This window comes from Gobius niger (assembly GCF_951799975.1).
Source record: "Gobius niger genome assembly, chromosome: 10".
NCBI lineage: Eukaryota > Metazoa > Chordata > Actinopteri > Gobiiformes > Gobiidae > Gobius > Gobius niger.
Genome location: NC_136861.1, coordinates 34082462 through 34107844, shown reverse-complemented (window position 1 = coordinate 34107844; position 25383 = coordinate 34082462). Strand labels below are relative to the sequence as shown.

The window sequence follows — 25383 nt, the reverse complement described above, 5'->3', positions numbered from 1 at the left end:
TCCCGTTTCTCAAGCCCAAAGATATGGAACTTTTTCTATGAACTCAAGAGACCCATTTCTCTCAAATATTGTTCACAAATCTGTCTAAATCTGCGTAAGTGAATAACTTCTTCTTTGTAAGGGGGTAACAATGCACCACGGTGATAAAATGGTAAATGGTCTCAACTTATACAACACTTTTCCATCTACATTAGGCCCAAAGAGCCTTACAGCAAGGAACCAGTCACCCATTCACTCTCTCATTCATACACCAGTGTACGCAGACACTGGAGGCAAGGAGGGTGAAGTGTCTTGCCCAATGACACAAGTCCGACTGACTTCCTATGCATTATAAATCATAGAAAAAGTTTATTATTATGTTTTATCAGGACCACAAACACATAAAGCCTGCATGTCTTTGTAAAGGTTTCTCCTGCTGGTGACCAGGCTGTGGTGAGTAATATAGATCCAGTGCACTGTCAGAGGTGCAGAGACAAATGCGGAAGATCCAATCTCGGTTTTACTCTTTACTTTTCTATTTTGTTCTGTATTTTGAGCCCAGGAGCACATTTTATTCTAAGAAATTAGAAAGCATCGCCAGTTTCACTATATCATAAATACTGCCGGCTCGACTTTGTTTGGAGAAATGCTGACTAACACAGATTTAGACAGATGTGTGAACAGTATCTGAGAGGAATGGTTCTGTTGCGCATACGGAAAATGTTTTGTCTTAGAGTTGAGCATGAAAAAGTGGAGCAAAAACAAAGTCATTTACATATTTTTGTTCTCTGTGTGTGTGTGTGTTTGTGTGTCTGTAAAAGAGAGAAAGGACATTATTGCCTCCTGAGCTGCAGGAACAGACCAGATCCACATCAGGACCGTTTACTGAAGATAAACTTTTCTAAACTCCCTGAGCTGTTCCACAGTGAAAGCTCCTCACACGTCACAGATCTGTTACATAGTGCGAGCGCTCACTCTGTCACTGACAATGCACCATAACTGTTCCAAACATGGCTAATGCAGAGTGAGCCTCACCTTTTCCAGAGACAATCTTTGATCCCAAATGCTCCGGTGCAGCTGGAGTTTAAACAACAGCAGTAACTTCAGGCTCTGCGGCTAAAGCTAAAGCTAAAGGTAAAGGTAAAGCTAAAGGTAAAGCTAAAGGTAAAGCTAAAGGTAAAGCTAAAGCTAAAGGTAAAGCTAAAGGTAAAGCTAAAGGTAAAGCTAAAGGTAAAGCTAAAGGTAAAGCTAAAGCTAAAGGTAAAGCTAAAGGTAAAGCTAAAGGTAAAGCTAAAGGTAAAGCTAAAGGTAAAGCTAAAGGTAAAGCTAAAGGTAAAGCTAAAGCTAAAGCCTAAATGTGTTTCTTGTTGTCACTGCTTTTCTCTTTGTCTAAGAGTCTAGTTTCTTATTCAGTCCTGATTTTTAACCAGTTTACTTTAAGTCCTGGTTCAGTCCTGGTTCAGTCCTGGTTCATTCCTGGTTCAGTCCTGGTTCAGTCCTGGTTCAGTCCTGGTTCAGTCCTGGTTCAGTCCTGGTTCAGTCCTGGTTCAGTCCTGGTTCAGTCCTGGTTCAGTCCTGGTTCAGACCTGGTTCAGTCCTGGTTCAGTCCTGGTTCAGTCCTGGTTCAGTCCTGGTTCAGTCCTGGTTCAGTCCTGGTTCAGTCCTGGTTCAGTCCTGGTTCAGTCCTGGTTCAGTCCTGGTTCAGTCCTGGTTCAGTCCTGGTTCAGTCCTGGTTTAGTCCAGGTTTAGTCCTGGCTCAGTCCGCGGCTCTGCCATCTCTGATAATGACTGAAGTGTGAGTAAGTTACAGCTTTGCTTCTGCATTTGCGCTGAAGCTGCTCATGAGTTCAGGCTTTTTTACACTCACTGTGGATCATTTATTGACGTTTGGAGAGAAAAAGCACCGAAAATTAGCACCGAAAAGAAAAAGGTTTTCGATACCGCCCCCTACCGGAGCTTTTCGGTTTACCGTTTTACCGTTTAATGCATAGGTGTCAAACTCTGGCTACTTGAGCTGGCCCACCGGTATTATACTTTTTTTTTTTCAGATTTTGCATATCTGGACTATTAAGTTATATATTGTATAGTAATAAGTGTTGCTTGTTCCATATTCAATGTTAAAGCAAATCTTGTGTGGGTCCATATTAAAAGGTTTATTTGTTCAATGGTGGCCCGCGACTTTGTTCAAGTTTTACATTTTGGTCCACTGTGTATTTGAGTTTGACACCCCTGGTTTAATGTTACCCAGCCCTATTCAGAGGTAAAACTGTTTCTTACTGTGCCGACTGGACATTGTGGACATTGTGTATCTCAATATTCTGGAATGAAGGAGTTGATCATCGGGGCCAGTAACAGACGTACAATGGGCCTCATTCACGGCACACATGTGTTCTTAGAAAAAGTCTTAGAAAATGACATACACTGTTCATTCAGAAGCAAGTATTATTTAAAGCAGAACTAAGTAACATAGTAATACAATACAAGTAATACAAGTGTTAATGGGGTGATTTGAGGGGTCTTTTACCTCCCCCTGGTGTCTCTGGCCAGAAAACCACAATTGCAACTTCCCTGCCACTGGGTCGGAGGCCCAATGCACACTAATAGCTTCTTCTTCGTGATTCTAGCAGGCTAACGGGCAAAGCTAACTGCGGGCTAGCGCCACTTAAACAGTATTTACAGCCAAATCTGAGTGACAAAAATGATCTCCATTGTGTAACTGTATGTACAATATCCCTCTGTCCCTTTGTCTTTTCTGTCAGCGTAGTATTTACTCTCACGGACAATTAATGAGTAAAAAAACGTAACATGCTCGGACACCTGCAGTGGCGCTGATGGCCTCCGGGGGCACGAGTTACTCAGTTCTGCTTTAAATGCAAGTAAAGTAATACAGTATTACCATTACTGATAAAAGCACCACGGGCTCGACGCCTGCCTGACTCTAAGTTACTTTTTCTCTTGTCCTTTTAAGGTGAAAGAGGCGGGGCATATGCTAATGAGTCCTAATGAAGGATTTTCCCCGTCTTAGGAATGTGTCGTGAATCTGGTGCAGTTTTCTGATTGTAACTTTTTGGATACGAGGAATGATGAGTAAAATGAGTTAAAAAAAAAGACAAAAAAATAGCATCCGGGCCATTTCACTCCAATAATGACGTGTAAAGGAGCACTTGGAGTCCATCCTGGTATTATTCCCGATAACCTCCCACGCTGTGCCCTAGAAAGCATTTGCAGTAAGTGATTGTTGTTCTATGGTCATGTGACTCAATGTATATCTGGAAACGGCAGATGTAGGAGTTAAAATTCAGCGTTTATATCCAGTGATATCTCGGCCAAATGCAGCAGAATTTGGATTCTCTCTGTGTCTTTCGCTCTACCCCCCCCTCCCTCCCTCGTCTCTCCCCCCTCCCGGTCTGCAGCAGGTGGGGGATACACCAGTCTGCTGTGCGGTGGATCAGAGAGACTGGGAGAGTGCTTAATCCCTGCTGAGCTGCAGATTTCTCATTCCTCTGCTGTCCACACATTCTGATGAGAATGACACCATTATTTGTGGAGTGGGTGTGGAGCGTGTCACTGTGATGGGGCTTTTATTAGATCATATTTCAGCCCCAAACGCGCTCAGAATATTAATTTACAGGCCAGGTAGAGTGTCCTGTGAGCCGTTTTTGTGGGATTGTTTTTGTGGTTTGTTTTGGGGTTTTCCTGATGAACTCATTCACAAAAGTAAGGGGCGTCTTTCTCAAGGACACCACAATTGTAAGCAACGAGTTTGAATCGAATCTCCGGACTTCTGGGTAGAAGATGATCACTCGACCTGAGGCAAAGTAAACCGCTCTAAAGATTTGTAAGATAATAAATAAAATAACATTAAGTAAAGAATTATAGGAATAATGTTACATATACACGTTGTTAACATGTCTGAGCTGTGCTGCTAATGAGTTTTTTCAACATGCTGCATTTCCCGCCGTGACCAGCCGTGACCAGTGGTGCAAATGAACAGGGTCCCCAAGCTTTGTCTGGATGCTATACAAACAACCAGAGCCATCGTTCATAAATTTGGTATAAAGGTCTGGGACCCTGTGTTTCAGAAAGGAGGATACTCTGATCCGATACTGGCACAAACAAATACTGTTTTGGCTCTCACCGTTTTAAAAACATAACTTTTACCAATGAACACATTTCCATGGTTACAAGACAAACATGACTTCTTGCTGCTCTCTGTGTCCTGTATGAAGTATGAATGAGCCACATTCATATTGTGGACGGCCACAGATTGGTGGTCAATGCAGTAAACATTTGAACTGAATGCATTTTGAAGAGGCTTTGATTAAGCTTGGAACAATAGTGACCGCTCTTTCTGCTATTTTCTGTATATGTTTGTTTGTTTTTTTATTATGTATAATTGGAAACTTGGGTTCAATAAGAAGCCTGAGGGCCAGCAAAAATTGATCTGAGGGCCACATTTGCTCAAAACGCCGCCACCAGCAACAGCATGCTAATGCTAGCGGCAACGAAACAGAGCAGAGACAGAAACTATGATTGGATCACCTAAAGTACAGCCTAATAAAATACAATTTGCCATTGCTGTAGTGGCCAAGAATTTGTATTTTAGTTCATGAAATGCTTGTGTCTGTGTTACGTCTCTCACCCTATGAACGTTATGCTTCTGATATGACATGTTTGTAATGCAAGTGATAATAATCGGATCACTTTTGATTTATTATAGGGATGCACCGATACCAGTATCGGGTATCGGGCCGATACCACATGCTTGTACTCATACTCGTACTCATTCATGAGGTCCCGATACCAGAAACCGATACCACTTGATGTGTGGCCGGCGCACCTACGAGGCGCAGCTCTCAGCTGAGGAGAGAAAATAACAACAAACTGGAGAATTCTTTAGTGTAAAAACAATATTCCACATAGAGCTGACTTTATTACAGACGACACTCCCTAAATCAGAGTCTGAGCTGGATTTAACCAGAGCTAAATGTTGTTAGAGCTGCAGTGTGGAGTCTGCAGTGTTTACAAGATACAGGCTAATGTTGCTAACTAGCCGCTAACTCGCGGCTAACAGTTCTGATGATTCTTACGCCGTTCTATGCCCAGGGGCTTATTCATCTGAAAAACTAACCCAATGACTAAAAAGTCCTCAGAAAATCCAAAATAAAGAGATACAGCATGTTTATATTGAGCCAAAATGAGCTGCAGCAGAACAATGAAAACGCTGAAGCCACTGGATAAGTTACTATAAACACACGAGAAAATCCACACGAGCTGAAGTAAAGGCGAAAAGAGAACGTTTAGCTAAGAAACCACCTCAATACTATTGTTAAATAAAAAAGCACAGGCATTGAGGGGCTCTCTTAAAAGTGAAGACTACTTTACTTAAAGCCACACCGTGTAGAATTTTACCCAATAAATAAAATTGAAATACAATCATTTATTTTATGACAGATATTTTCATCATTGAAAAACACCTCATAAATGTACAAACAAACATTCCTGAGGCTCACCCCTCCTGAGGTATGACTGTAAACTTTACCGGGAGTGGGTGCGTCTCCCGCTCGTTTCCATGGAGATGTGACGAAAGGCAGTAGAATTTGAGATTTAAGCAGGTTAGTTTTTCATCCAAATCCATTCTTTTATTACACACTGCAGTAACAGTATTTTCTGTGTTGAGCCGGTCATTAGGATAATGTTTTGTTTTTGCCTGCAACAGCATAGTTCAAAATGTTACACAGTGTACCTTTAAGGAAATGGAAAAGAGTAAATTAACTAATTACAAACCTATCTGCTGTGAAAAAGTCAGTCTGTAAACCGTCTATTCACTTCAGTAAGTCTGTTGAAGAAAATGCCTTGTACTCGAATCGGTATTCGGTATCGTCAAGTACTTAAATCAAAGTCCTCGTGCTCGTATCGGTTTTAGAAAAAGTAGTATCCCTAGTTTATGTGAATATAACCTAAAGCCAGTCATAGCCGAGGATGTTTAGTGTCGAAAAGTCCAGTGATCCTTGTTTAATGTTTTCCCATTAGTTCATTAATTGACATAAATGATAATTGATCTGCAACATCTCATTTGCAAGAAAAGATCAGACTTTATTGATCTCACGATGGAATAAAGAGGACCATTCACTCCTGCACTCACAGCTTTTCAGAAAGTCTCTTGGTATCGGTTAATATCGGATATCGGTTACTCAAACCACCGGCATAGGTGTCGGAAAGCAAAAGCAGCTGCTGGTGGGTTTCAACCTTTAAAATTCAACCCCCGTCCTGGAGGTATTTTCTAGACAAGTATATTAAGTTATACTGCAAGAAAAAACGAGGCTACGGTGTCCAAAGCGGTTCAAAAAGCCTGCATAAATCACACTACAGAACCTTTTAAACCTGTAATTGATATCGCTGTAGAGGCACTCGTACAAAGGGAATCCTAATAGTCTCCCTAATCTGTCTCTATCCATCACCCTGACGCTAACGCTAACACACTAGCGCTCTGTGCCACATCCTCCGCCGTCATAAATCATCTCACTTCCCAGCCAGGAAATAAAGCTGCACCAATCACGACAATCTCTTCCGTCAGGACTTTGCCCAGTCGTCCGCCCTGACCCCCCCCGCCCCCCGCCGTCGTCGGAAAAGGCCACGCGTGTTAGCTCCACGGGCGGCTAAGTGACGCTACGCTAACCGGCGCTAACAGAATGACAAATGAGCGTACGCGCGCTGGCATTTTGGGTAATAGAGCCCTCACATGTGCGCTGCGTTCAAGTGACACGGGATCTGTCGGGCTCCGCGGTGCGTTCAGGTGACAGCCGATTCGTCACAGTTGAAAGGCCGTGCGATGTGTTTCAGCGCGTTAGCGGAGACGGGGAAATGCACACGCACATCTTTGACATTTTCTTTGTAGGGAGGCTAAGTCTGTGAAATTTCAATGCAATGTTGGACATTTTCCAAAAGAATTTATGCGAATTTATGGGAAATAAAAGGAATAAGTGGGAATTAATGGGAATAAAGACAACTGAAGGTCACTTTTTTACAGACAGATATAGATTAGTGATGGGACTTGATTAATTAATTTTTAAATTTAGTTAATTACAGGTCTGTAATTAATGAATCGCAATGAATCCCATTTTAATCGAAAAACAAAAACAAATCATTCAATAATTAGAAACATGAGTTCAACAACAAATGTATTTAGTGTTGTTAATCTGTTTAGTTATTCAAGTAACCGAGGCAAAGTGTATTTATAGCAGTTCAGCTTTCAAGTGTTTAAGAAACTCTGATCACTCAAGTAACTTGTAGAGTTCATTAAACAGTAACAATAACGCCACATTTATATAAAAGTAAAAAATAAATTAATCAAAGGGGCCATAAAACAGCATTATGTGCTGTTCTTGAACTGGGGAAAACGTTTTTCCCCTCGCACGACTGGGGAACTCGGGTCAGAACAAGCTCCTGCCGCACCTGACAGAAATCAGCTCATGTGTTCACGTGCGTGGTGTTTTTATTGTTTTAAATGAACCTCACCCAGAGCTGTGTCCTGTGTTTTGTTTGTTTGTTTGTTTGTATACTTTATTGTCCCCGTAGGCATTTAACCCATCCTTCGATACCGCTGGGGCAACCCGTAAGGAGCAGTGGTCGACGGCAGTGCCGCACCCGGGGACCCATCTCCATGATGTGGAGCCAGGCTGATGGTCAGAATCACCTGGCTGAAGGATTCACCTATTGCACATGTTTTTAGTGGTAGGGGAAACCGGAGTACCCGGAGGAAACCTACGCAGACACGGGGAGAACATGCAAATGCCACACAGAAAGGCCCCATCCTGGTGGGAATCGAACCCGGGGCCTTCTAGCTGTGAAGCGGAGGCGCTAACCGCTGTGCTACTGGCAGACCATGACCATACTGTACCAGTGCTTAATTTGTAAATGAGTATTTTCAGGAACACTTTTGGTCTGATGTGATGGATTGGGGGAACAGGCCAAAACATTTGCCGGAACACTCTCATTAGACACCATTATATCAGATAATTTTTTTGCCGGATCCTCCTAAATATTTCCTGGATCCTTTACCCTGAAAAAAATTTAATTGGGGGGAATGCGTTCCCCCAAACGGGGGATCGAATTAAGCACTGTACTGTACACTATAAATAGAAATGCAATCTGCTCTCTGCATTGTCATGAGGTGTTGAAATGTGCACGAGGCACATTCAGATTCAAGCACCATATGCCACTTGAGGAACTTTAGTGGAGCTCCCTATAGGACAAGAGCGTTACTCTTCAGGCAGTGTGGGAGAATAGAACACTTTCATAGGTTTTAATAGGTTTGAAAAGATGAGACAAAAATACAAAAAAAAATCATGTTTAAGGAGAGACATGGCAAGTGAAAATATAGATTTTTTTTCGCAATAATCAATGTTGAGATTTTGAGTTTGTTTTCTCCCTTAACATCTCAGCTTTAATGTCAGACTGTCAACTTACCCTTTTCGATGCTTCTTTAATGACGTTTTGCTGCTTGTGAGCTGGAGATTTCCAGGAAGTAACTACACCACCTTAAAATAATCGTTTGACTAATCGTGATTTCAATTATAGCTGAAATATCCGTCCGTCCATCCATCCATCCATCTATCCATCCATCCATCCATCCATCCATCCATCCATCCATCCATCCAAACATCCATCCATCCATCCATCCATCCATCCATCCATCCATCCATCCATCCATCCATCCATCCATCCATCCATCCATCCATCCATCCAAACATCCATCCATCCATCCAAACATCCATCCATCCATCCATCCATCCATCCATCCATCCATCCAAACATCCATCCATCCATCCAAACATCCATCCATCCATCCATCCATCCATCCATCCATCCATCCATCCATCCATCCTCTTCCGCTCTATCCGGGGCCGGGTCGCAGAGGCAGCAGTCTCAGCAGAGATGCCCAGACTTAAGATCCATAGAACTCAAATAATCGTGATTATCATGTTTTCCATAACCGAGCAGCCATTCTTCCTCCATCTGTCCTGGGCGGATCCCGAGGCGACTCCAAGCCAGCTCAGAGACAAAGTCCCTCTGGCACAGATATGGACAAAGTTTCTGATGCGACGGCCACATTGGGTATTTGAACAATCAAAAAGTAATCGCTTAAACACATTAAAAGAGCAACACAACAGCAGCAGATTACCGTTAGTAATCTATACAGCCAAAGTTTCAAATGGATATCTCTAAATGTCCCCCCCCCCATCCACCTGCAGCGTTTGCCTTCAGAACAGTAATGTATCATGTATGTGGATCATATCGATGGCCGCAGTATCGTCATACCGTGAAGTAATGGCTGTGGTTTTGTGTGGTGTTGGGGGTCGTCTGCAGGCGCTCCCGGCTGACAGGGGCCCGCCGGTCGTCGCGCTTGATGTGTGAACCTCTTGAAACAACGGTGTCACTCAGCAGATGCTCCGCCGTCAGAGCGACTGTGTGAATACTGAGCGGCGGCAGATGTGTGATCAGCTGCCTCGCCGTGAGACAGAGGAGGAAGAAACGGTTCGAATCAGCCGGCGAACGGAGGGAAGCACTTGTTCGCGCTGGAAATACATCATGTTGAAGTCAATACCTCCCACGCGTCGCCCTTTTTTTTCCCTGCAAGATCAGACCTTTCTTTTTTTCTTTTTTTTTTACAGTGGGGTGCGGAAGTTTTAGGCACCGCGGATCGAAATATCTATTAATGTGAACGATGAGGCGCGGGGAAGATGAAACGATCTCCAAAAGGCGTGAAGTTACAGATGACACACTCCCATAACATTTCCAAAGTAGCAGGTTTTATTTTGATCTTTTACATTCTTCATTACGTTAATGCCTTACAGCCTCACAATATGGCGAGTATCGCAGCTTTACAAGATTTTCTAAGCAGTCGAGAGTCTCCCACTGGAAGCTTGAGGGATTTGCAGAATCCTAGTACATGTTGGAACTGTTGCCGTATAGACGTGCGTAGCATTCTTCAGGAAAACTCAGAGGGCCAGATCGTCTGGAGTTGTGCAGTCCGTGCGCAACTCTAAACGCAACGTGGTGCACGCGGGATCTTGCATGTGGCGCTGGTTTTGCGCTAAAGGCTGCGCTTCTAGGAATAGGACATTATTTAAAGGAACAGGCCACCGTTTTGACATACTGAGATATGTTCTTACCTGAGCTTTGACGAGTTCTTTAGGACCTGTCTGATCTTCACTCGTGCCTTCAGTCACGTAAACACAGCGCAGACGGCGTTAGCATTTAGCCTCTCCCTCTCTCCTCTATAGCTCCAAAACTGGTGAAGATAGAAGCTACCAAGCTCTTCCACGTTTTCCCTATTTAAATATGGTTACATGAAGTGTTCCACTACAAAGTATAATTACACAAAATTAATAATACCAATACCGTAATAATACCAGGAGTAATGTGGCATCCGCACAGTAAAGTGAAGATTATTGCACGGATTTCGAACTACTCCTGGTATTATTACGCCTTACAATATAATTCCCCCTTTAATCCGCTTAGAAAATCCACATTGTTTAATTTTGTGTAATTATACTTTGTAGTGGAACACTTCACGTAACCATATTTAAATAGGGAAAACGTGGAAGAGCTTGGTAGCTTCTGTCTTGACCTGTTTTGGAGCTATAGAGGAGAGAGGGAGAGGCTAAATGCTAACGCCGTCTGCGCTGTGTTTACGTGACTGAAGGCACGGGGGAAGATCAGACAGGTCCTAAAGAACTCGTCATAGCTAAGGTAAGAACATATCTCAGTATGTAAAAACGGTGGCCTGTTCCTTTAAAGTGGGGGTATTATGCAAAATGGACTTTTTCAAGCTTTACATCATGTTATTATGTCATTCCCTCATTAAAAACATGCCTGAAGTGTTGCCTTGGCACATTCACGTGTTTTTGAGTAATCTGTAAAAACTCTGATGGCGGCCATTTTAGGGATAGGTTTGCCTGAGTCCTCCTAGGAACGCCCCCACCTCCTGGAGACGCCTCCGAGCTTTCGTCACCAGCCGAGTAACCAACCACTGCTCCTCAGCAGAACCCCCTCCCCACTGATGCCACAGACAGCGTGTGGAGGGGGCGTGTCTGAAAGGGTCAGAGGTTCTTAAAGAGACAGAGGCCTATTTCAAGACATTCACTACAGCCATTTTGAGAGAGACATTTTATACAAGGCAGTTATTCTAATTTACTGCATTTACAGACCAGCAGAAGGTTTGGTCATCATTGTAGTGTGATATAGACTGGTGCTCTGTGATTAAAAAAAGCATGATACCCCCTCTTTAAGAAAAAGAGGCCGACTGAGGCGTGGTTCATTACAAGCAGCACTCGGAGCTGCTCTTCTATGGCAGCCTTCACATTATGTTCCTCTTTACATCGCGCTGCCTTGTCTTCTTCCTTATCATCAACGTCAAATTGAAAACAAAAGCGACATTGCCTCGAAAAGTCTGTTTGAGCGTAGGATATGCACAGGCTGACTTTGATACAGCAGATCTCCTCTCTCAGCACATATGAACTAATGTCAAATTATTTTCTCCGAAAAACGTCAAAAAGTGGTGACAATATACGGAAACATGACCGGAATGTTGTCCAATAGAAAGGACTTTCACACAGAAGAATAATATCTCAGGTTTGTGAATCCAATCACGATCAAATGCTGATGAGGAAAAACATTTGTCAATTTTCGTTTTGGAGATTTCTTACAAAAACTGCATTTCTCTCCCCCCCCGTCCTGCCCACCAGGTATGACACTGAGGATTGCAAGGAGCGCCACCCGTCTGCGCACTCGTCTTCTCTATGAACCACAAGATCTGGCCCTATATGTGTGTCCGACCATGAAGGATTCAATACCCCTAAGCTTCAGTACTTCAATGAGAAACATTATAGAAAGAAGGAAGGTTATACCTAAATGAAAGACTTTGCTGAACTGCAAACCCGTTCACCCGCCCCGCGTGAGTCATGGAACGACGATGGGATGGGACACTCTCTTGTGCTGCATTCTCATGTCGCTAGTATTTGCTTTGAATGCAAGGATCGGAAGGACTGAAATAAACAATCCACCAGATATTAAAGCCACACTGCATAACATTTTCCCCAACAAACCTGTGTGTTTGCTGTGAGGGGATGACCTCTCCTCAGGCCTGACTTTACTGGGAGCGGGATATCTCCAGCTCGTCTCCATGGGGATGCCGACTAAAGGCAGCCAAATATGAGATTCAAACTGGTTAAGTCCTCGTCCAAATCCATTCTTTGATTACCCGCTGTGAAAAACAGAATCATCTGTGTCTAGCTGGTCTTCATGAGCATGTTTGGTGTTGGCAACAGTTTGATCCAAAATGTGGTGTGAGCGGTTCTGTGGTGGAGGGATTAAGTTGCAGGGCTATGGGTTTGGTTGCACTGCTTTAAGACCGTGATGCTATTGCGATATGTGGGCGGAAAAACAAGCTAGTTTCCCATTAGAAAGCATTGCACTTAACACACGTTCTAAACTGTAAAGCCTGATTTCTAATTTTCTTAAACTTTCTACAGCGAGATATTGCTCCTGTGATAACACTGGGTTAGTTACAATTAAAGGGCCAGGTGGGTTTTCGTAGGAAACATTTTAGAAATCTTGTATACTGATGAGGGCCGGACTTTGATTGACAGGGCGTTAGAGCTAATGGCGTGGGCGTGGCTCAAAGGCCGCTGGCTGCTCTGCTTTGCGACGATGACACTAGAGGCCGCCATTGCTGTAGTACCTCCATAAAGCCGCTTGTCTCCCATTGGAATGCATTGGACTTTAGACACGTGAAAAACAACTTCAGAGCCTGGTCCCTAGTTTTCTTAAACTTTCTACTGCTAGATATTGCTCCTGTGATAACACTGGGTTTGATACAATTAAGGAGACCAGGCTGGTTTTCATAAGAAGGTCTGAGGGGGTCGACTTCATAAAAGTAAGAACTACAGCGGGGCAAGGTCAGGGCAAAAACAGGACAATGCTAGGGCTTTAGCGGGACTATATCCAAATCGGACGCTACTTCAGGAAAACATGGACTCGATCTCCTCAGCAGCACCTCCTCCCCACAGCTGGGTGAACATATAAGGCTAACCAAACACCTGTGGAGCCGCTGGACAAGAACCAGACAGGAAATAAACAGATGCTGATTATCACCCATGGTTTGCAGTTAGCAGCTAGCTAAAAGCTAATGTAATATGCCACGATGTGCTACGGCTCTCTGTTGATGAGAATTTTGTTACAAGCGCAGCACAACTTTAAAAGCTGCTTTAAATGTAGCGGACAGTTAGTGAATTATTGGTCATTGTTTTCATATGCTAGATCAGTGCTAACGTTAGCTATAGCAGCTCCACTGCACCAGTGAAGTGAACGATGTGGTCATAGCCTTCAACACAATGTTATGTAGCATGTTTTAAATCATTTGTTTGTGGAGAAAGTTTCATGTAATGTTAGCATCTTAATAGCTAATTGTTACAGCATTAGCCGTTTTGTTTACAACAAGTTTATTCAGCTGGAACTGGCTCTGAGGTCATGAATTTTAATATTCAAATGAGAAAAATACCATTTGCCCATTACCTGGGACGCACTATTAGTTCTCCTGTCATTTGTATAAGAGTAGTCGGACACAGCTCTGTGGACAACGGCAGCAGTCCACAAGAAGTCGCTCACACAATGCTACTTGACAATATGTTGTTGTTATTGCATTCGGTGGCCTGTCAGTTTCTGGGGCAAGGACAGCATGTTACTTCCACATTATTTATGATTTCCTTTCCAATAGACAACAGGCATTCCGAGCCAGCGGCTTAACAACAGCTCAACTCATTACCAACACTGGAGTGCCACAAGGTTGTGTGCTAGGTCCATTTCTGTATTCACTGTACACAAATGACTGCACCAGCCCATCACCCACAACTGTGTACATCAAATGTGCAGATGACACTGCCATACTGGGACTTCTCAAGGACAGCTCATCCCTGGTACAGGTTCAGGATTCCATAGAACATCTCAACAAATGGTATAAATACAACCACCTTCAACTCAACCTCAAGAAAACTCTTGGCATCAAATTTCCCATCTTTTCGGCGATGAAATCTGAATAATGGATAGAGCTACATTCAAATTTATTGTTTCATTTTATTGGTAAATTAGCTACCAAGATTTTTCAGAGGGGATGTTGGATTTCTTACTCAGTTTTAAAATAAGCTGTTTTTAGAGGAAATATTTGTAAAAATGTAATTTTTGCCTAATTTTTTGACATTCAAAACTCAATAAATGGGATTAGATAATAAAAAATCCCTCCGAAAAAATCTTCCAAATATCGTTCAGTCCAAGACGTCTTTAGGTCCTACTGACGTGAACATACACTGCGTTCCAAATTATTATGCAAATTGGATTTTTGTGTCAAAAAGGTAAAAAAAAAAACAATAATAATGAAACTCATGGATGGTATCGTGTCTCGGGGCTCTATGAATCACTGACATTAATCTCAGAGACCTGGGATGATTAGTTTTCAGGTTAAGCCAAGTTAAGGGAAAAACTACTGAAAAAGGGTGTTCCACTTTATTATGCAGATCATCATTTTCAAACAATATGGGAAAGAAAAAGGGTCTCTCTGCTGATGAAAAGCGTGAAATAGTTGAATGCCTTGGTCTAGGTATGAAAACCTTCGATATTTCATGAAAGATTAAGTGTAATCATCGTACTGATAAGAGATTTGTGGATGATTCAGACACGCTCGGGTTTGTGCAGATAATGGCACAATATGGACGATTTCTGCCAGACAAACACATCAGATTAAGAGAACAGATGCTACAAAGCAGCATACAGGTATTTGAAGCTGCTGGTGCCTCTGGAGTCCCCCAAACATCAAGGTGTAGGACCCTCCAGAGGCTGCAGTTGTGCATAAACCTTCTATCCAGGCCTCCCCTAAACTGTTCATTGAAGCTGAAGCAGAAACGGCTGCAGTGGCTCAGAAATACATGAAGACTCATTTTCAGACAGTCTTGTTCACTGATGAGGCCGTGTGACCCTGGAGGGTCAGATGGATGGAGTAGTGGATGGTTGGTGATTGGCCACAATGTCCCAACAAGGCTGTGATGTCAGTAAGGAGGGGGCGGAGTCATGTTATGGGCCAGAATCATGGTGAGAGAGCTGGTCGGCCCCTTTAGGATCCCTGAAGGTGTGAAAATGACCCCTTTCTCTGACTGACCACTGTCTTCTATGCTACAAAATGAAGAGCCGTGCTTTCCCGAACAAGATCATCTTCATCATGACAACGTACCATGTCATACTGCAAAGAATACCTCTGCATCACTGGCTGTTATGGCCATAAAAGGAGAGAAACTCATGATGTGGACCCCCTCCTCCCCTGACCTCAACCCTATTGAGAACCTTTGGAGCCTCAACAAAAAAAACTCCTATGAGGGTGGGAGGCAGTTTTCATCCGAACAGCAGCTCTGGGAGGCTATTCTAACATCCTGCAAAGAAATTCAAGCAGAAACTGTCCAAAAACTCACAAGTTTAATGGATTTAAGAATTTTTTGATTGAAATAGCTTTTGATTTCAGTAAATATGACCTCCTAATGCTACAAATTCAACAAATGAGCATTTTCAGTTAATTACAAGCTTTAAAATGTATTGAAACGATGAGTTGCATAATAATTTGGAACAGTGGATTTTGAGGTTTTTACTATATTTATTTTTGAAAAAAATACTGTTTTCACTGGGAAATATTTTCCACCACATTTAGATGATCCTCTACCAGTTAAAGACTTGAAAATTATGCTGACTCTCATTTGAGTTGACAATTTAGAAAATCAGAAAAAAATGTCATTTGCATAATAATTTGGAACGCAGTGTAGTGTCGCCACAATAACAGAAAAATGTGTTTTGAGAAAAAGGCCCTTGAAATTGCATTGTCCCATATAAGTCTATGGGCAACCATTGAATCAGCGCAATATTTGAACATGTTATTGTGAAGATTAGGTGTATTTTTGGTTTCTGGGAGAAAGCTTGTATGTTCAGAGACCAATTTGGCCCAAAACCTGAAAACTGAAAAAATTGCCTGCACTGTCTCCCCTTAAATTCAGTTTTGACAAGTTTACTCTGGACATTCATAAAATATGCAAACCCTCCAGCCCCTCCAGTCGAAGATACAGGTCACTCAGATACAACAGAGCACGTTTTAAAACAGTCTAATCCCTACAGGCATCAACACACTTAACAAGTAATAATTAACGCTTCCACAGTGACATCGGTATTTCTGTCAACTGTCAACTGCTCTCATGATGTTTGGGGAGGGATCTTTCAATATTGTTCTCACTGATAACACCGAAGCGCTCATTTATAATTAGTGTTAACCCGCGTGTCTGTGAACTTTTGCCACGTGACATCTCCAACAATCCATGTGTGTTCCTACAGATCGGCGGCACCATGTACAACACGGGGAAGCACGTGTCCCTGCGCCCGGACAAGGCCCACCTGGTGAACATTTCTGGCGGCCCGCTGGGGTACTCCTACAGGCTGGAGGAGCTGCGGGTGCACTTCGGCAGCGAGGACGACAGCGGCTCCGAACACACGCTCAACGGACAGGGCTTCCCCGGAGAGGTACGGCCGCCGATTTATCACCGGAACAAATGATGAATCGCATGTGTGTCCGGGAAACGCCTCCTGGTTGTTGTTCAGTCGTGAAGTTTTGAAGTGTTGTTGTGTAAACCCACCGGAGAGTGCTCGATTCTGTCTGCAGCACAAGCTCAAAACAAAGGATGCTAGTTGCTAATGTGATTAAGACAGTGGCTCAGTCCGAACACGGCTAAGAAGTGTGTCCAAATCAGTAGTAATGAAGTAACGAAGGTAGAATAGAGACCTCTGGAGGGTCCTCACCAGCTTCCAAAAATTGCCGATCTCTGCACGACCACTGTTGATGATTGACAGATACTTTTCTATATCTGTGACTGAAGGCTGGAGCTGCGGAGGGTGAGTCTCAAACAGCTTTTGAACATCGTCTGTTTTCTGTGCGGCTTCATATTGTTACGGAGGTTCTTGTTTGAAACTTTCAGAGCTAGTGCAGATGTATCCTGCAGTCAGTGCGGTTGGTAAAGTTCTCTTTATTGAACACAGCAGCAATTTGACTTCATGGAGCTCAGTCAGGCCCCTCCTGGAAGCGCCACCTTAACGTGGTGGAGGGGTTTGAGTGCCCGAATGATCCTGGGAGCTCTGTTGTCAGGGGCTTCGTGCCCCTGACAACAGAGGGTTGTCAGGGGAAACAGGTCCTAGGTGACGGGTCAGACGGTTCAGAAGCCCCTTATGAGAGACCAACAGGCCTGGTTAGAATCATGAGGCCGTCCTTCTGTGGACCCATCACCTGCAGGAGGAGCCATAAGGGGCTGGTGCAATGTGATGTGGGCAGCTCAGACAGCTGCCCCCACGACCCGGCAAAGGACAAGTGGAAGAAAATGGATGGATGGATGGATGGATGGAACTCAGAAGATTAGGAGTATGCACAAATATCACTACAGTCAGTGGGTGCAGGTCCGCAGAATAGGGGTGTTTTTTTGGCTTGGCGACAGTGCCGTAGATTGTAGAGCGGGTCGTCTCATGATGTGAAGATCGGGGGTTTGAATCCTGCCTCCTGAAGGTGCACACTGTTGTTGTGTCCTTGGGCAAGACACTTCACCTCGCCTCCATTGTCTGCGTACACTGGTGTACGAATGAGAGTGAAAATGATGAGTGGTTCCTTGCTCCAAAGCGTGTTGAGTGCCTAAAGCCTGGTCTACACGGTGCGATTTTGGAGGTCTGCACGACAAATCAGTCGTGGGGAAAAGTTTGGGTCGTAGAACAAAATCGCAGGTCGTAGGTCATACAGTGAGACAGGGACAAAGATTAAAAATAGAACCATCTCACGACCAAAGAAGAGCTGCAACCGACATCAGGCAGTGTCTGATGTTTTGGAAGGCGAGTCGCAGAGTGAGCCGCCTCTCGCTGCAACTCGGATCTCTGTTGTCTCGTCAACAGAGGCCAGGCATGAGCAACTCTGCATTTTACAGGACTTTCCCTGCACTTTTCTGCAGAAAATAACCCCACTAACATGCAGCACTTGCCTCAACTAAGCTGACGCCATCTGAGGCTAGGATTGTCTCTTTGAACAAACGCACAGTGGAGGTGAGTGAGGTGGTTTTTACAATCCCCACGTAGTGCAATGTGACATCTACAAAATCTTGAGGCCATTTACCATTTTGATTAACCTCTTACCTCCCGCCTGAACCGAGAGCATTTTCTCCAGTTCAGCTTTACCCAAATCCTGTAGGCCAGTGCAACACCTCATTTGAAAGCTAAGATCTACAAAACTCATCTAAATGGATCTTTTTCCTCACGTCATCAGATTTTTTTGTAACTTATTTCTTTGTCACATTTTTGTCACATTTTTTGTCATTTTTTTGTCATTTTTTGTCATTTTTTTTGTAATTTTTTGTCATTTTTTGTAATTTTTTATGTTATTTTTTGTCATTTTTTGTCATTTTTTTGTCACATTTTTTTCATTTTTTCATCACTTTTTCCTCAAAGTTTTCTCACTTTCTTTGTCACATCTTCATCATTGTTTTTGTCTCAGTTCTGTCGCTATTTTCACACCTTTATTCCAGAAGCTTTTGCATTGGGGTAAAAAATGTGCTCGGTTCAGGTGGGAGTTCAGGGTTTAAGAAGGTAATGTAGTTTTCATGGAGCAGCTATTGGCGACGTGACTTCTCCTGTTGTTCCAAATGCACCGGAAGCTGCATCACGACCTGAAGGTTAACTTAGTAAAGGAACAGGTGCTAAGATCGGGAACCAGGAGCTTTAATTTGAGCATTTCGGAAAGCGCCTGTGTTCAAAGCGAACTCTGTTTCCCTTTTTCACGATTGTTTCGTTTGGACAAAGTGCAGATGATTGACATGTGTTGACTGCGAGCTGGAAGCTGGAAGCCTTCCTCTGAAGTGTCTCTGTGCTGTGACTGGGTGTTTAAGCTGCTGCTCTTCTGAGGAGGACCAGACTGTCCACACCACACATGACCTGGATGTGACCTGACTGTCTCTCCAGAATTATTGAGCGTCTCCACATGAAAACATCGACATACTTAAAGGTGGACTTTGACTGTGTGATTTTTGGAGCAATTACGAATGTACAAAATGAATCATCAATGCACACTTGCAAATGAATCCTACGTGAGGACAGCCTGAGCTCGCGATGTAGGTGCTCAGGTGTCTCTGCTGGTACATAGGTTTGTTCTTATTATTTTCCTCAACACGAGCTAAGCATTCAATGAAACAAAGGTCAGCAACGATTTTAGCCGAGCTAATCTCGACCAATCCTTTTCTGACTTTGTCTGACTGTCCGTTCAGAGTGGTCTTTCCTTCTGCCTCGCGCCTACAGCTGTATTTTACTAAGTCGTCTGTATAGCTTGAATACAGTGAATGAAAAAGGCAAAAAACAGAACTTGGGTGAAGAGCTTTTTGAAGCACTTTGAATCGCCTTATGTTCAAATTGTGCTCTACAGATAGGGATGACTCACCTTGCTTTTGGACGTCTTGGGTCATGTGAAACTCGCCACATAAATAAGATTCTCGAAGTATATAATCGGCGTCAAACTGAAATGGCCAGTTTTCTGCCCAATTGAGATTCCGTCCTTGTGCACTTTTATGTACTTTTTTTCTTACAACTTTAGGAATGGATTAAATGGATTTCTGGTTTATACAAACTCAAAAAGATAATTCAGTGTTTTTGATGGAAAAACTACTTTGTTTTTCAAGTGAGTGTCTGTAGAGTGTGGAGTTATGCGCATAATGAAGCGGTCAGACTACAGTATGTGAATCAACATTACTCATCAACTACTGCTCAATATAAAATTGAAATCGATAACCAACAGGAGACTTTTTTGGAAGAAGGAGAAATCACAAAACAACAAGTAGAGTATATGAAGGTTATCCATCCCATAATATCAGCATTCTATACTCTACCAATAAGCCATAAAAATGTGGAAAATCATCTGGGCAGACCAAAAGTTTGTGCTATAGGCTCCCTCACCTTTCATCACAACTTTTAGAAAAACGGCCAGCGAATTCAGGCATTTTACCCCGCAACAATCACAAAAAATGCCCGTGAAATCCTGGAGGGACTGATACGAGAACTGGCAGAAATTGTGCTGTCCAAACATATTTTCATGTTTCCTGTATATATATAAAAATGTAAAGGCACAGCCATGGAAAGCAAAATGTCTCCTAATTTTAGTTCAATTGTATGTAGCCATTTTTGAAAATGAACAAAGACAAATCCGTTCTATAAAAACATAGAACTGTGGAGAAGATATGTTGATGATATTTTAATGATTTTTGAGGGTTCAAAACAAAGCTTGATGGACCTTTATAACTATCTTAATGGCAGTCATCAGCACCTAAAATGTACTATTAAGGGGAGACACTACAGGCAAAACTAATTTTTTTCAGTTTTCAGGTTTTGGGCTAAATTGGTCTCTGAACATACAAGCTTTCACCCGGAAACAGAAAATATACCTAATTTTCACAATAACATGTTTAAATATTGCGCTGATTCAATGTTCCCCCATAGACTTATATGGGAGAACACAATTTCAAGGTCCTTTTTCTCAAAACACATTTTTCTGTCATTGTGGCGACACTATGTCCACGTCAGTCGGACCTAAAGACTTCACATTTTCCAGCCTTGGACTGAACAATATTTGGAAGATTTTTTCAGAGGGATTTTTTATTATCTAATCCCTAAACTCCATTTATTGAGTTTTGAATGTCAAAAAATAAGGCGAAAATTACATTTTTACAAATTTTTCCACTAAAAAACAGCTTATTTTAAAACTAAACAAGAAATCCTAAATCCCCTCTGAAAAAGTCTTGGTAACTCATTCATCAATAAAATTAAACCATACATTTGAATGTAGCTCTATCCATTATTCAGATTTTGTCGCCAAAAAGATGGGAAATTTGGGGCATTTTTAGGCATAAAACACCTTGTTCTTATATGAAAAGATAAAATGACAGAAAACTTGCAATGTATTTTTTTCTCACATTTATGCCAGTGATCGACAGCAACAGTTTCAAATTGATATCAGTAAATATACATTTTTTCCCTATTCACCTGCAGTGTCTCCCTTTAACCACAGTGAATTAGAAATCAGTTTCTTGGACACTTGGACATGAGCTTCAGATCATAGAATTCAAACCAGTTTGGAAATAAACTTCCTCAATCCCAGCTCCTGGCCCTGATAAAGTCCCAGCCAGTGCCTGTGCAGCCTCCAGTCGTTAAATCTAAGCAGCTGAACTCTGGAGGTTCTTAGCGTTCACATTTTTCAAAGGTACAGAAAAAAGGTTGAGGTATCTGTATTGTAAACTAAGTATTGTTAAAGCACAGGTATCAAAAGAAACGTTACCCAGCTCTACTCTTAACACTGACCACTTAGGTGAGGTTTTTAGACACTTTTATTTTCAATCTGAGATCAATACATCTGCACAAAAAACCAAACTGACAATGCACATTTATATATTCAAACATCTCAGGTATGAACATGTTCTGGACATTTACGGAACAAAAAGTCACAGAATTGTTATTATTATTATTCATATTGACGAGTTAAGTCAACAAATATCATCTTTTTATACATGTATTACATCTGCATTTGTAGAATTATCTCTTAAGACCAACAAAAAGAACATTGTGGCTTCTTTTTTTTTTTTCATTTCTGCTGTAGCCAGTTATGAAATAAAGTCAAATGGGTGACAAATAAAAGATGAAGCAGTTTTCACAAAAGACAGAAAAACAAACTACAGAAACGTTCTTCAAATACATTGCATTTTCTGGCCTTTATAAGACTTTCACACAGATTGAACTGCTGGATGTTTTTCTAACATGTTTCTTCGCTGTGTGTTTTCCTGTGGTGATTGAAACTACTTTTGTGGGCAAATGCTTTGTCACAGATAGAACAGCCATAAGGTTTCTCTCCAGTGTGTGTTCTTCTGTGTTTACCTAAAGTACTTTTTTGGGCGAACGCTTTCTTACAGATAGAGCAGCTATAAGGTTTCTCTCCAGTGTGTGTTCTTCTGTGTCGACCTAAATCAATCTTTTGGGTGAACGCTTTCTTACAGATAGAGCAGCTATAAGGCCTCTCCCCAGTGTGTGTTCTTCTGTGTCGACCTAAATTACTTTCATAGGCAAACGCTTTCTTACAGATGGAACAGCTATAAGGTTTCTCCCCAGTGTGTGTTCTTCTGTGTCGACCTAAATTACTTTCATAGGCAAACGCTTTCTTACAGATGGAACAGCTATAAGGTTTCTCCCCAGTGTGTGTTCTTCTGTGTTTACCTAAATCACTTTTTTGGGCGAACGCTTTCTTACAGATGGAACAGCTATAAGGCCTCTCCCCTGTGTGAACTCTTGTGTGTACTTGTAGATTGTGTTTTTTCTCAAATCTCTTTAGACAAACTGAGCACCGGTGCTTCTTCTTCTTCGCAGCTCCTCTGGCGGTTCCTGACATGCCTCCATGGTTCACACGGGTCACCCTGGTCTCAGGTGCAGACTGGTTTGGGGACAGTTTGGTGCCTCTCTCTCTGATTTGGACGTGGTCATTGTGGTCTCCATCAGCCTCGGCCTCCATCGGTGCAGCGTAACAGCTGTTGTCATCATTGTCAGTGTCAGAAGTGTCTGGGCTGATGTCCTCTTCCTTTACTTCCACGCGATGATCAATTGGCCTGTGTTGAAGTAAAGAAGACCCAGAGGCGCCCCTGAAAAAATGATTTAAAAATTCTTTCATTAATCTGGTCTCAGTATTTGTCGATGTAAAGTCTATTCTGTTTGAAAGAGGTGGATCTTACTCTGACAGCTGCGTGACGCTCTGTTCCTCGGGCTCCTCTTTAACCCGTGGCGTCTCTGCGATGTCCAGACCTTGGTTCAGACCTGGACCCAGTCTGTGCAGCACGACTCTGGGGCCCAGAGCCTGGTCCAAGACCCTCTGTTTCCACTGGTTCTGTTTCTCAGAGAGCCGCAGATCCTCCTCGTACGCCGCGGTTATTCCTTCAAACAGTGCACGTATCTCTCCAGCCGCCACAGCCAGACGCTCTTCCACAAAAGCTCTGAACGCTTGGACTTCACACATTTCTACCAAGTGGTGATCGTCTCAGCCCTAAACAGGGACGACAGAGAAAACAGTGACAGAGTCATTACAGGAAAGTCAAAAGACCTTTTTTACATTTGTATGACTTTGTGACACATTAAATGCACTTCTAGCTCCTTGTTGTACTTTTTGCCCAAATGAAGATATTTTCTTCATATTCACTGGGGTTAACAAATATGCATCAACGGTGTTCGTTCCTGTGGGATTAGCTGTTGATGCGTTTATGATACGTGAGGATGCTTTAGCTAATGCTAACACTAGAGACGCCTGTGCTGCCTTTGATATGCCTGCTCAGAACTCAAAAAGACTAATAAAATAGATGATAGCGATGTTTTACAAAAGTACACACCCTAAATCTAGACTTTTTAAGACTTTGTAAAGACTTTAAGTCGTTTTAAGACTTTGAAAGACCCTGCAGACGCTCTGTCTGATATTTGTGAGACACACAAGTGAATCTCCTGTCAATTTTCTGAAGCCAAATCATTAAAAGCTGAATTATTTTTTCAGACATTTACAGAAATGTTTGTGTGTGGACTGACTGTAAAGTGTCAGTCCAGGCAACTGGTAACTGAGTTTTTCCCACTTGAGCTCAATAAAGCTCAACAGTTAGCTGTTGGCTAGCTAATAAGATGCTAACGTTACATGAAGGTTTGTTCACACCAGATATATTTCAGAACATGCTAAACAACGTATGTTTTAGGCTCTGTCCAAAAGTACCGTTCACTTCACTGATGCAGTGTTTTTTTGTTACAGTTTTATCATTAGCTGCACTTCTCCACTGGGGGCGCCGTTGCTGCCTTCATCTCTTACCTGAACTCAGACGTCTCTGATCACCTCTGAGTTCATGTGTTGTAATGACCAGTTCGAGCGGCGTTCAAAGGTATTTTTTCAAGTTCAGAAATGTAATAGTTCCCAGTTGTCCTGAACGCAGCATTAGACAGTACAGATCTCTGTGGCAGTTACTCTCTTAACTGTCAAGCTAACTGCCGATCAGCCACGACTCCTGAGATGTTATAACTTTATCAAATATTAACTTTACCTGCAACAAGAATGAAGCTGTTTCTTTATCTTTTCAAACACGTAGAATAAATCAAACTTACCTGTGCCATGAATAATATCACGTTCATCACAGACACAACAGCAGCACAAGCTTGAAAGAGCAAAGACAGGGATGTTTCCACGGTAACGCTCTGGTTAGACCAGTGCAAGGTTGCCAGGTGTAAGAATCCAAATCCCCCCAAAAGCCTCTCAACAACTTCCATTTTTAATAACAGTCGGCTTTGTGCTTGGAATGTTGAATAGAAATCTGATGCTAACGACTGTTTCCTCACGTTATTTATTGTTTTGGAGAGTTCGCCGAGTCTTGTTGGATTAAATACATGTTTAAACAGTAAATGACCTGGCAGAAAAACAAGCAACAACACATATTACAAACTTTATTAAGGATTTAAATATTTCACTAGAGCCCTTTTTTTTTTGTGTTTTAGTGTTTTAGCCCTGAAGCTAAAGGCTAATGTTAATTTGATGCTAACTAATGGTAAAGTAGCGTCACTGTCTAAACACATTTTCATGAAAAGCAGCCTGACATTTAATGATCTAGTTTCTGTTTTTGTAAATCTTATTTTCCTGTACAGTCGTGCGGCGGTTAGCACTCGCGCGGGTTCGATTCCCACCTGGACTGGGCCTTTCTGTGTGGAGTTTGTGTACTTTGAGTGCTTCGGTTTCCCCTACCACAAAAAACATGTACAATAGGCCTGGTTGAATAATGTGTGTGAATGAATGATGGTGGTCAGATGGAACGCTGGCGCCATGGACATATTATTAATAGACCGTCATTCCTCACTCCTCCCTGTTTACCACAATGACCACGTTTGAGGGGGAAATCATGGTGGATTTACAGACTCCTCCTCCCAGCTCTGCTGAAGCATGTTCCTAAAAAGGGCATAAGGGCGGGATCTTCACTGTAGGCTCGGCCCTTGCGTGACGTGTAGTTTGGTCGGGGCCGCGCAGCTCCAATGCTAACAGTCCGGCCCTCATTAGTTTACGAGATTTCAAAAATGTTTCTTATGAAAACCAGCCTGGTCCCTTTACTCGTGCCTAACCCAATGTTATCACAGGAGCAATATCTAGCTGTAGAAAGTTTAAAACCAGGCTTTACAGTTGTTTAGAACGTGTCTGATGTAAAACCAGCTTACTCTGCTGCCGCTATTCACCTCATTCCGCCCCGCCCACTT

General features: G+C 42.6%; 1 protein-coding gene across 2 annotated transcripts in view; it reads left to right on the top strand.

Moving 5' to 3' along the window:
• LOC306969663 (carbonic anhydrase-related protein 10-like) overlaps window positions 1-25383 on the top strand; it is a 221140-nt gene that overhangs the window by 136623 nt on the left and 59134 nt on the right. For both annotated transcript variants that reach the window (XM_079565356.1, XM_079565357.1), the window contains exon 4: window positions 16402-16587. In XM_079565356.1, coding sequence (XP_079421482.1) covers window positions 16402-16587 — 186 coding nt within the window. The remainder of the gene's footprint in view (window positions 1-16401; window positions 16588-25383) is intronic.